The sequence below is a fragment of the Triturus cristatus genome, chromosome 1_1 (assembly GCF_964204655.1).
Source record: "Triturus cristatus chromosome 1_1, aTriCri1.1, whole genome shotgun sequence".
Taxonomy (NCBI): domain Eukaryota; kingdom Metazoa; phylum Chordata; class Amphibia; order Caudata; family Salamandridae; genus Triturus; species Triturus cristatus.
In genome coordinates this window covers 1,157,148,426-1,157,161,872 of record NC_140579.1, presented here as the reverse complement: position 1 = coordinate 1,157,161,872, position 13,447 = coordinate 1,157,148,426, and the positions used below count along the sequence as shown (strand labels likewise).

The window sequence follows — 13,447 nt, the reverse complement described above, 5'->3', positions numbered from 1 at the left end:
TTTGCATATGGAACGGCATGGTGAGCAAAAAAACGATGGATTTAGGCCCAGATCTCTGTACTGGGGTGAATGTATGACATTGTTCTGCATTCTGTCCATCAACTGTTGCTTTTGCATTTGTCACCCCGAGTGGGAAGGGTATGCCCAGACGTGGGTCCCGTGCTCTCCATGCCACTGGAATCAGGCTATCCTGGCTGAAGAGGGGTGAAACCCCGAAACCGGTCCGAGGATGCTTGTTTCCAGTCCAGGGAGGACCTGGCTTGGCAGTTCGAGCTGGACTGTTCCCATGAATGTTTTGCCAATGTGCAACATTCCGTCCATCATCTTGTGTATTTGGACTGTTCCCATGAGGCACAGGGTCAAGACTGATTTGCATATGGCTGGGTTCAAACTGGAACGGCATGGTGAGCAAAAAAACGATGGATTTAGCCCCAGATCTCTGTACTGGGGTGAATGTATGACATTGTTCTGCATTCTGTCCATCAACTGTTGTTTTTGCAACTCCCTCCTGTGGGGCTTTGGGGTGCCACGATGCCTACCCTGGTTTTAGGGAGGCATCATTGGAAAGGAGAGAGGTCTTCCTGAAATATTTTCCTGGCTGTGGATTGTGGTCGTGCCACGATCCACAGACAGGAAAACCACTAGGCTACCAGCGACCATGTTTTGGGTGGTCAGCCCTCATGTTAACGGTTCGACCCCCCCAGGGGAAGGAGGGTGGCTCGATTGCCAACCCTGGGGAAGTGAAATAAAAAAATAATTAATTGTCATTGGGTCAGCCCTCTTGGCATATGGGCTTGACTCCCTGTGGGCCCTAATTTTAGGAAATTTGTTTTTTCCTGGAAGCGATGGGGGTATCTCAACCCCCATGGAAAACCACACATTTTCTAAAAAAATAAAAGAGGCAGGAGGGGTCGCTTTAGACCCATTGAGTCACGTTTTTTGCTACGCGTGAACCGTTTGGCTTAAAACATATTTTTATATAAATCTGCAGATTATGCAGAAATTATTGATTATGTGGCATTGTTTATAAATGTGTGTTTTCTCCTAGAGGAGTCATTGTGCTCCCGGGGAAAAAACCATGAATAAAAATAAACTGGCACATAATCGATCATTCCTAGCTCAAACCAATTATAACAGACAACACTACATCAAAAGGGAAACTGGAAAACAACATATTTTGCGGCACCTTTATTGCTTTAGTGCCCACTGGATTCTAAACAGAACAAGTGCAGCCTACACCTATAAACATGACCCACTCAGAGCATGATAAGCTACTTAATAGGCCATTTCAACCATCTACAAAGTGCCTGTAGCCTACGTGCATTCCTATTGGGGAGCCTGGCTTGACTCCTTTGGCTTCACCTCACTGTTCACTGCATGTTGCTATGTAGTGGGCAACAGGTTCTCCTTCTCCTTCACTGACAGTGGTACTAAAATTTGCTTTCTGAAAGCTCAGCAGTCGTGACTCAAATGACTCGCAGGTAGGGTAGGGGAGGGGAGGGGAAGTGAGGGGAGGGGAGATGAGGGGAGGGCATGTCGTGCGGGGGACGGGTCAATTAAAAAAAAACAAAAAAACTTACCTGACTGGGTCCCCTGCCGCCTCCGCTCGTGGCTGGGTCCTGCGTTTGGGATTTCCTGCTGCTTTCCAGGAACAGGCATCCTCCCTCCCCGCCCCTAAGCCAATCGACAGCGCCCAGTCGGGCACCTGTAGAGAGGCCATATTCTCTATGTAGGCTGCATGCAGCCTACACAGAGAAAAGGGAGAGTGCGCATGACTGGTTAGTTGGTCCAAGAGGGCCGACCAAACAGTTAGGGCCCACAGCATTGGGCAAGCCACTCCTCCCCGAACTGCCCACCCACCCGCTCCCAACCAGACATACCGTTCTGGTTTCTCGCAGCACGAGAAGCAGAAACATAAAATGATATTTGAAATACCATTTTATGTTTCTGCTTCTCGCACTGCGAGAAAGCAGTGGGGCGACGCTCCTCTGCCCTAATGGAGGAGCCGCCCCTGAAACTCAGGTATCAAGATTGTGGCAACTAAGATTGCTTTGAATGCAGGTTCCTCTAGCTTCAATAGCATGTACCCATTAATCCTGTTTTCAGTTTCATAAAGTAATGATCTAAAAAGCATGCCTTTATGGGCAATATTTTATGAAACAGCGGTCAAGGTCCCACATCATGAACAACTTCAGCAACCATGCCAAGGCCCAGAAGAGGCCTAAGATTTGGTTTTGCTAAAATTGAGCTGCATGAAGCATATACATTAATATAGGAAATCTACCAGTTAGAGTATGAGCTATAGACTGCAGCTCCGATTCATTTAAGAGGCAACTACAGCTCTGCATTTCCAAATATGTGCTGCAGACACCACAATTTGACACAAAAATACATGGATCGGTTCTAAGCCTGAATACTGAATTAGAACATATGCGTGACACAGTCCCAGTCAACAAGTTCAGTCTTCATTTTCACTCCTCCACGACAAAAAGGAGCTGGGAACCTATGGTGTTGAAACAATGCCCGAGACTTGGAAAAAAATCACCTGCACAAACTACAGCAACATATTGAATGTAAACATAGAGTTATGCCCATTCGTTTCAGAAGGGAATGCACTAGGTCAGTGAATGCTGGAAAAAGTACAGAGGAACACATGCATGGTAGAAAATTAGAAATTGGTTTCCACCGGTCTGTGTAATTACTTGCAAATAAACATGAAATCCCTTACGCACAGCCTAATAACATAAAATAAACTTCATTCATGGTGTGAACTACACGAGTAAATGACTCAAGTCAACCCCCAGCTGTTCAAGTTATTTTACTATCTCTGCTGCTTCTTTATACAGCAAAGACTATGTAGCTGACAGTTCGCACATTAATTCCTCCGCAGACTTCTCCCCCATGACTATGTAGAGCAGGAATAGGTTCAGAAAATCACACTTATTAACCCCAGCCCTTTCTTGGTACCTCAAGACAGAGAGGGACAGTGTGACACCGCCATGCAATAATAGAGCACCAAGCACCCAAAATATATCACATGTCCAAGGTAGAACTCCTCATTTAATCGCGATTCAAATAATAGAGCAGCAGAAAGGTGTGTTGAATACTCACCATTAACTTTTTATCTTCTGCAATCACATCTTAATGATGTACAACCATATGAACATTCAGGCTCATCCTGAACTTGGACCTGATGTGGGACTGGACTGGTAGAGAAGGATTTAGAGTGCTGGGAAATGAGACAGGAAGAGAGATAAGGGTAATACTGAAAAGCTATTTGGAAGAGCAACATCAAGGAAAAGGTACAGAGAAGGGACGCAGTAACAGGAAAGAACAAGCATTTGCAATGCAATAGGTCTCGCATCATATTAGTTAACGTTATTAGCATTGTAGATAGCTTTTATTTTGTATGTTGCAGTAGTCGAAGTAAGTAATACAATAAGAGTAGTTGTTGAATGGAGTTTATTGTCAAAGGTAGCATTTGTTTGTAAACATTTCCATGTTTATTATATATATGGATACATTACCAATAAGCATGTTTTTGTTCCTTGTTTAATTGTGCATAATTAGTAATACAGTAAACAATATTATGAAGCATATGTATTTCAAAAGAGTTCTGTGGGTAAGTATTCCTTTGTTAACAGCTTTAACAGTTTAAAAGTATAGTACATTATAAATGAGTTGTATCGAAAATGTAACATGAAATTATTTATGTATGTATTGTCTTACAATAGAGATATATTTTGTTATATACAATATTGTATACTTAGACCATTTTTGAAAGGATTAGTTTTTTAACCATTTTTTTTCAGACTATTCCGTTTAAAGAAAGTTTTTAAAAGTTAACATTATAATTGTAGTATTTTTCATGCATAAACAAGGCACATCTAACAAGAAATTTATACATATCGTATAATGGCCCCATACTTCAGTTTTTTTTGCATTTATGAACAGGTTTGCATATGCAGTGTGAAATGTATATTTACATTTCATATGCTTTTTTTTATTACTGTTGTATTTGAAAGAAAAAACAAATAAAAACAAAGGATCAGCATAGAGATTAGGAGCATTAATTAGTGTCACTGCAATATGTATATCAGGCTAATATAACGACATCATTTTTGAAACAATAATCAGTACTGACAAATGATAGAATCATAGTCACATCTAATACACTTAGGATTAGCTTACTGAGGGCATATTTTGCGTTGTTGTGACATCTTCATGTGTAGTGGTAACATCCTTATTAGACGTTTTCTTAAAGTACAGTGCTTAGAAGTTCTTAGGTCTATCATGGGTGGCAATAAATAGCTATGTAACTTTATTTTAATTGGTTGCATATTATACTTGCTTAATAATTTCGGTTATGCAACCATTGGAGAAGAACACATTAAGTGTTATTGGGAGGTGCAGCATTAATGCATCTGCAAAGTCTTCTGTATCGGTGCTGATGTCCAAAAAATCCATCACGGTAATGTTGTCTATTTCCATTGATTGGAAATGTTCAGTTGTGTCCACTTGCACTGATATAGTGCTTATTTCTTGACGAGTGTTTTCCAATCCATATACTGTTATGGTGATATTTTCTTTTGGTGGTTGCATCACCTGTAGAGACATGGTTTTGGTAATAATACTTTTAGAAATATTTGCAGTTGTTGTTACTTTGTAATATAAATATACTTACTTGTAGTTGTGTATGACGAGTTGTATTTAATATTTTTTGTCCGTTGAATTCATGAACTGTTAAGTGCGTGATTTGTACATATTTTCCGATTTCTATTGGGAAGTCTGCCGCTTCCCTCCATAGAGTTATTTTTACCCAGTCTGTTGTATCATTGATGGTTATGCTTTTAAGCTTAGCTTCTTGTCCTCCAATATATATAGATTTTGTTGCTTCTTCCTGTAATATAAAATGAGTTGTAGTTATTTTTGTTATTGTTAATGATGCATTTTTATTTATAGTACTAATAATGTTATACTTTTGCTATTTGTATTAATAAGCATATAATAAACAAATATACATTAGTATTTCACCAGGTAATAGTTGTAGAGCAAGGTGAAGGTGGATAGTACTGTGGTATTATTGTAACAAGTTATCTTTGTTTATTACGTATAATGATAAATTGATATTTACTTACCTTTAATGTTTTGTAGTTTGATAAAAGCAGGGCGAAATTGTCTGAGGTCAAACCGTCTTAAAATTGGAAGGATCCACTTTTTTCTAATTATGCTATAATACTTGTAGAACAGTACAACATGAATAGTTGACTGGGGAGAAGTATGGTGATAGGGACATACACAAGGATGACGTGAGCAGTCATTTGTATTAGGAAGGGTAACCCATATGCGCACAAGGTCAAGGTGTAGTTATAAAAGCAGCATCCTATCATAAGATCCATCTATATCTTTCAAATAATCTTGTAGCTCAGGCATGCTCAGCAGTAACTGGTGCGATCCTACTGTAGGTTTATCGATGTTACCTGTAAATCTACTATGCGCCAGATATTCCATGCAGATGGATTTCAATTCGTTTCCTAGAAACTGTTGACAGGGTCTAAGGCTTATTAAAAAACTCAGGGTGCCAAATATTTGTAAAAACACTTTTACATAAGTAATCCATGGAATACAGGCAACACCATTAATTTGTCACTAAGATAAGCATTTGTGATGAAATATGATAACATTTTTGTTGTACATTGAAGTGATATTATTAAATAGATATAGGAACAATGTGGCTTACCTTAACATATTTGTTAGCAATATACATAGTTTAGTTTTTGAAAATTAACAGTTATATTGCATTAATGTTTAGACAAGTAATTTGGAAAATGCTGTTTTGCAATACATATTTAGATAATACACAGTTTTTTGGCTGTTGGTTATTGTTTAATATTGATAATAACATATTAGTAAGTTTGTAAGTATTTATAAAGTACTGACCTTATTAATGATTTCTTTTATTTTCTTAGTTAAAAAAAGTTGAACAACAATATATAATGTTTTTGTTTAGATATGTATATATATACACATATTTATATAGATATATATATAGACATATGTAAGCAATAGATTATTTATTAAATAACAATGATACAAATGATTTTATAAAGAAATATCTTTGCTAAAAGCATTTTTATTATATGTTGGTAGTATATTTTCTTTCACTAATATTACTATATTAGATAATGTTACTTACCTGTAAACAGTTTTGTGTATGTTTGTATTCATAGTTGCTATTACATGTTTGTACTGTATTTTATTGTTGTGTTATAGGCATACATTTATGATATTTAAATTTATAAATTAACAGTTATATTAGATATACATTTTGTTATTGTGAAAAGCATTTTTTAATTCTTTGTATTTACATATGAGTTGTACATTGTATTAGCAATGATGACTTTTTAAATATAAATATGATTAGTATTGAAACAAATATAGACATTTGACTATGCATTTATTAATTGACATAAAATGGTACAATAAACAGTAATGATATTGTATTAAGTTAATGTTACTTACCCGTTATATTTTTTGTATGTTGGCATATATAATCTGTCATCTCATATTGTTTGTTATTTATACTGACTTACTCATAGTGAGATATTTATTATGTATACTATGTATCTTAACATTTACATTTTAGTTAAACATTTGTACTGAGTGACCTATTTGTTTAATACTGCTTTATAGACTTTTTTGGTGTATACAATATAGTGATAATAATTAATTTTACAAAAATTGCTGCTTACCTTCAATATAGGCATATCTTTTGTCTGTATCATTATTTATACTAAACAGTTTTGTGAAAGTTACATATTTTGAAAAAGTAGCATGCGTTTTTTTAGTAATAGTATAATAGTTAATATAAGATATTGTAAGATAATTTTACTTACCTTTTAAGTGTACTTAAAAGTATTCGTATTTCGATTTTTCATATGTAGAGAAAATAGCATGCTTCCTTAAAACAGTAGTGCAATAATTTATGGAAACAGATATTTCAAAGCTATTCATTGCAATGATTTTATAGATCTGTACATTTTTATTTTGTCACTTTTGTTTTTGTCTAAATTGATTAAAAAACATAATTTTACTTACCTGTGAAGTGTGGTTTATAGTGTTTTCTGTAACTATTTCTATTTCACATATTTAGTGAAAAATAGCATGATTCTTTTAAAAGCAGTACATTAATTCCTAATAGTGATATTTTGAAAGGTAATTAATATGTAGGGAATATGCTCTTTAATACAAAATGCTATTTAACTTTTTGTTACTTACTTGTTAAGATTTTTATTCATGTCATCATCCATATCTGCACATTTATATGGCTTTAACCCCTTCAGTGCCCATGACGAGCTGGACTCGTCATGGGCCGCGGTTGCGCTGTGCCCATGACGAGTCCAGCTCGTCATAGACCCCGCCCGCTAATGCAACGGCCGGCACAGGGCGGGGAAAGGGGCGGGCACTGAAGGGGTTAATGTATTTTTGGGAGTTAGTGGTAGGCATACATATTTATATACATATTATAACAGTTCCATATTAGTATACATTTGTTATATTTATTTACATTCACATTCTTTTTACTATTTTGATTAGAAAGTTACAGTTATAGTAAGAAAATGTCACTCACCTCAGTAATTGTTCCTGATACACTTAGTAGTGTTTTCAGATTTGCATCTCGCACTGTCTTTATAGGAGACAGTGGTGGGGCTGGCGGCTGTAAAATATATTCAGCTTCTTGAATAATATCTTGTGTTATTGCAATTGGTGGCATTCTTGATAATTTTGTTTGTTTTGTAATTAGCAAAATACCATTTTTGAAAATAAAATTGCGAATTAGCATTCCATTTGTTTCTATGCTTTGCATATAATAATCTTCGTTATAGCACGTTGCTTTTATAGAGCCTGTATAATCTGCTAAAGCCATATGGTACAATACTTTGTTGTCTTGCTTGGCATTCCGGTAATATGTTTTGGCTGAACATCTAATAATATTTACGCGTACTGCTTTTTGATATGGCATTGCATCTTGTTGTTTCATATCTTTTAAATCTTTGATGGAAATCATCTGTAAAAGAAAGTAATAATTAATAAACATTATAATTATGCATTTGTTGAAGCTGTTTGCAAAAAACTATTCTATTATAATACATTACAATTATATAGCTAGCCATATTGGTTTGTGATCACTGTAATATGATTCTAATGTTCCATGACATGTTAAATTTGTGTTTGTAAATATATGATCTAACAAAGAATTGTAGTCTGTTGTAGGTGTGTTTATTTTCTGTATGCAGGTAAAGTGTTCTGTCATGTAGTTTAATAACAGTTTGCTCTCATGTGTTGCTGTTAGCAAATTTACATTAAAGTCTCCCATTATGATATATTTATAGTTAGGGAAATTATTTATTTTGATAGTTAGAATCTGTAATAATGTTTCTATTTTGACTTTTGGTGGTTTGTACAAAATGATTATGAAGTATTGTGTGTTATTTATAAGTGTTGTAAATTGTAAGATGTCAATTTGTTGTTCATTTGTAAATATTGGTTGTATGATGTGGTTTTCTTTAAAATATATTGAAATGCCATGGGTTGTAAGTTGGTATGTATATTTATCAAATAACCTTAAATGATAATTCTGAATTTGATATGTTTGTGATTTTGCTCTTTGTGTGGTATTTATTTCAGTTAAACATAAAATATCTGCATTTAATATATTAGTGTCAGCTGTCATTGCTTTGAAAGGTTTTTGTAATGAACGTATATTGTGTACTATAATAGTAAAGTTGTTATAATATTGTTGTGTTTGTGGTATAGATATTTGTAATGGCATATATGTTCTTAAGCGTAACATTTCTTCATGGACTTTTGGGTGTATTACTATTTTACTTTCATAAAATTTTTTGATATATAAATTTTTTAAGGATTTTGCTCTGCTTATAGCTACATAATGTAAATGATGTATTTTTGCATTAATAAAATGTATATATAAAGGCTCAATTGTTTTGCCTTGTGTTCTATGTATAGTGCGTGCAGATGATTGCCACAATGGGAATTGTTTCCGAATTATTGTGATAAATTTTTTGGTGAATTGAAAAGTTCTTGATATAGGTAGTATTGGTGTCCAATTGTGTGAAATGTTAATATGGTATAGGTGTTTGTTTTGTTGTCTTGTTTGTGTGCCTGTTTTTGGATTATCAAAATGTATCCATACTACAATTGGTGTGTTATTAGCAGTATCTACATATTCAATTATTCCAGTTGCACCATTAGTTAAGCCATCATTTATATTAATATTAGATGTTAAATCGTAACGTAGTTTAATTGCAATATCTAATATATTTGGTAAACCCATAGTTTTTGCTGAGTCTGATGGTATTTGTTTTAATATTGCTTGCTTTACTTCTTCAGTTAAGTCTGTTGCAACTGCATCTATTGCAATTGTTGTATATATTGCATTGTGTTGTATATGTGCGATTAGTACATTGTGATTTATTTCATTTACTTCTTTGTTAGTAGCCATTATATATGGTATTGTTTGTAAAATACTTGATGGAGGGTTTATCTCTCGTAATTTTATTGTTGCAATGTCTGCTTGTGTATGTTTACCTATTCGTAATCTGTTAAGCATTTCTGCAAATGGCAAATCATTTAATTGCCTCAATATTTTTGTTAGTTCATATAATTTAAAATGTGTTTGCCATAAGTTAGCGGTTAATGGTCCATATAAATGTTTTGAATTTTCAAATATGTATGAATCAAATACAGGTTTTAATTGATCAAAATCTCCAATTGCTAATATTGATATGCCTCCAAAAGGCAGGTTAGATGCTTTTATTTCTTGCAATCTATTATGTATAAAATTAAACATATTTACACCTACCATTGATATTTCATCTATTATTAGTACTTTTAAATACATGAGTTGGTTTTGCAAAGTATTCTTGTTTTCATGTGTTAATTGTTTATAAGTTAATGTTTGTGCTATTGGTATTTTAAATGTGCTATGTAATGTTCTCCCATTTATATTATGTGCTGCTTTTCCTGTTGGCGCTGTTAATAATATATTTATGTTATCTGGATTTTCTCCTACTTTAGTATTGTAGTACCTTAATAAGTGTTTTGTATTGTTGTTTGTGGTTTCTTTATTGTGTGATTGTATTTTGATGCATAGTCAGCTAATGTACATGTTTCTAATGTTTTTGGGCATTTGCTATATCTAATAATTATATTGTCAAATTGTATCTCATTTGAGGTATCTGGTAATGAATTTATTGTATTCATGTCTTTCATTAAGTATGTTTGTTTATCTGGCATATTAGTATTAATGAATATAAATGCTCTTGAACTTTTTCTTAATGGTATTTGTAATATGAGATATGCTGCTTCTTGTGCGCTAATTTCAGTGCAATTTAGAAATTTGTTCCCAATGTGTTTTAATTGTTGTTTGATGCTTGGATTATGGTGTACTTCTTTTGCAGCTTGGGCAATTATTTTACTTAATCCACGTTGTGATTTACTAATATATGATACAATATACACAGCACAAGCATATGCATCTAAAACAAATTGTATATCTATGTTAGTTTGCCATGCTTGTAATATAATATCATTGTAGTTATTAATAAAACATTCAGCTGGTGTTCTTTTTAAAAGTATAGTTGTTTTTTGTAATTGCGATTGTATGCATTTTATATATTGTTGCTCAGTTATATTAATATGCTCTAGAAATTGTTCAAATGTATACGTATTAAAGTATTGCATATTCATTGTTGTATGTATACTTTCTATGTCTTGCATTAAGATGTCATCATTTTTATCTAATTGTAATGGTTCTAGTATAGCAGTATATGCCATCGGATACTTAGGATATTGATATTTACATGTTATTTTATGTTTTATGCGACAATTTTTTGTATGACCATGTCTTTGTAATGGTAATAAAGATTCTACACCTGTATTTGTTTTATTACATGTTATGTGTTGGTCAATGAAATGTGTGACTTCTTTATCTTTTGCTTTGCCATACTGTGGAGCATTATCTATCCATAACATAACAATGCATGTATGTGCGGTGAGCCTCTCTGTTGAAATTCAATTCTGTAAAAAAAATCTATAACTTTTCTAATTGGATGACTTTTATGCAATAATATGCAATTAAATAATTGCCTAACTTGATAATCAAAATGGCGTGCACATATTATAGAATTTTGTTGTATTAATGTACATTTTGTTTCCCATGACATACTTTGAAATTCCTCTCTAGTGCATTCATTTTTATTGTCGATGCGTAATAATATATTTATTAAGTGGAACCATTTTGTTTCTGCTGCTGAGAAAGTTAAGAAGAATGTTGGTATTCCTAATTGTTTTATCATTGCAAACAAATCTCTTTTACAATTTTCCCAGTATGGATTTCTGTATATAGAGAGTCTCCTAGGGCCATTATGTAATGTAAGTCTTCTGCATCCCGTATATATGTCGGTTTGTTATAATTGTGAATAATAGCAAAAGTGCTATTTGGTAAACATTGCTTGCCTCTAGAAGTTATAGCAAACCTTTCATGCCTAATCGGCTTGTATAACACTATGCATTTTATATTGTTCTATAAAGATTTTCTTTAAGAGCAGTGCTAATTGTTTGTATATTTATATTTTGCTTTTTATAGATGTATAGCTTTTACATGTGTTTACATATACATGTATTTTCACTGTACTTGCGAAATATGGTTTTAATGTGTTTATGTTGTTAGTTGTAATAAAGATAATATGATCTAATTCTAATATATAATTGTAACAGAGATAAACAATGTATATATATAGATAACACTTGATTTTTGTACAATATAATTCTTACCTTGCAGATATTTCTTTCTTTTGTAGATATCTAAAAAAAAAAAAAACATATTAAAGGATAGTACATGCAAGAGATTTGCATACAAATAGTTTATATGTTAAAGAAATGTAATTAAAATATAGCAAATATATATTATTCGGGCGTATAGCACATAGGTGTGCTCTGAATTGTGTTGTTTTTAGAGTAATTTCAAGAGTTATTGAGTTTACAGGCTTATTGATGAAGCATGATGATAATTAGTACTGATGATTGACAACACCTGCCAAACTAGTTAAAGCTGAGCGCTATCTGTGGTAATGGTAGTGAATATTAAAATATTGTTTATCTAAGCAAGTGACTGAAATTGAATTTATTATAATGCTTTTTATGCAGTTTGTTAGCAAGTAAAATGGCGTCTTTCGAATTGATGTAGTTGTTGTAAGTGTGTGAAAAGTATGTAATTAGAGTAATTTATTGGCAGTGTACTGACAAAGCGTATTTTTGAAATATTGTAATTTGTATGATTTACAGGTAAAGAGCTAGTAAATTGTAGTTATAGTATAAACAATCTATGGTAACTATAGTCATTGCTGTTAATTAACACTGAGTTAACTTGTCTTTCAGCATGTTTGACGGTTCAAGCAGAAAAAGAGGACCTAATGAGATATCTCGGGATTTTTGTAACTGGTCAATATCATCAATTATATTCTTTACATTATATCAGAAGAAAAGATAAAATTAAGAGATTGTTGGATCAATGGTTGCTGCTTCATCTCACTTTGGTGGGTAGTGTTTCATTGATCAAAATGTTGATATCGCTATTACTTATTTTATTTAGTAATGTTTCCAGAAAAATCAATTTGTCTTACATTTTTAAGAAATGGAAATCATGTTTAGAAGTTTTGTTTGGGGGAAAAAGGCATCAAGGGCGAAGCTTTCGGGTGTTCAGTTATGCACGATACAGGGGAGACTTGCTTTGGTGCATCTAAAAACATATTATAAGGCCACCTTGTTATATATAGTATCAGGTGTGTTAGGATCGAAAGGTATTTGAAGTAGCTTCTTTTTTGATAGAATGTTACAAGAAATCAGCTTGCAAACACGGGTGTTTTTAAAAACCTTCAAACTTCCAAAAAGACTAGATATAAGACCCTAAAAGTATACCCTTTTAGGCTCTAAGCTTTTGCTCTAAAGACAGGCTCCTTGGGTGTACAATATTTGAGTCTAAAGTAATGTACCAGACTCAGCCTTCAGCTAAAGACAAGTCACCTAAGGAACTGGGAAGACTATGGGTTACAAAAGCTGAGGCAGTTTAAGATTCAAAATAGGGTAATAACTTGGCAAGTAGTAATGGAAAGGGCAAACAACCCCACGAAACCTATCTTGCTCGAATATATTCCAATTGTCTATTTTTGGAAAGACGTTAACGTTCTCTTGGAGTCTCCTACAGAATCAACGACAGCATTATATGGGATCAAAATGAAAGGTACCAGCAATTGGTATAGGCTGCTACATCAACAAGGACAGGCACCTCTGGTTGACAAACATTTAGAAAGAGCTGGTAATATAACGCAGTGTGTGTTTTCATGCAGAGATTGGGAGACTATATACT

At 33.4% G+C, this 13,447-nt stretch overlaps 2 protein-coding genes across 3 annotated transcripts in view; one reads left to right on the top strand and one right to left on the bottom strand.

Annotated features, from left to right (window-relative positions):
- The window catches only part of LOC146871779 (uncharacterized), a 490,516-nt gene that overhangs the window by 342,578 nt on the left and 134,491 nt on the right, over window positions 1-13,447 (top strand). Inside the window, exon 2 of one of the 2 annotated variants that reach the window (XM_085651396.1) lies at window positions 12,460-12,617. The exons of the other annotated variant lie outside the window; for it this stretch is intronic. Within the exon in view, the coding sequence (XP_085507522.1) occupies window positions 12,593-12,617 (25 nt within the window). The 5' untranslated portion in view covers window positions 12,460-12,592. The remainder of the gene's footprint in view (window positions 1-12,459; window positions 12,618-13,447) is intronic. 2 annotated transcript variants of the gene reach the window in all.
- Window positions 3,401-13,447, bottom strand: part of LOC146871780 (uncharacterized) — a 36,117-nt gene continuing 26,070 nt past the window's right edge. The window contains exons 2-5 of the mRNA XM_085651372.1: window positions 11,857-11,886; window positions 7,631-8,068; window positions 4,685-4,900; window positions 3,401-4,605 (exon numbers count right to left, since the gene is read on the bottom strand). Of these exons, the coding sequence (XP_085507498.1) occupies window positions 4,342-4,605; window positions 4,685-4,900; window positions 7,631-8,068 (918 nt within the window). The 5' untranslated portion in view covers window positions 11,857-11,886 and the 3' untranslated portion in view covers window positions 3,401-4,341. The remainder of the gene's footprint in view (window positions 4,606-4,684; window positions 4,901-7,630; window positions 8,069-11,856; window positions 11,887-13,447) is intronic.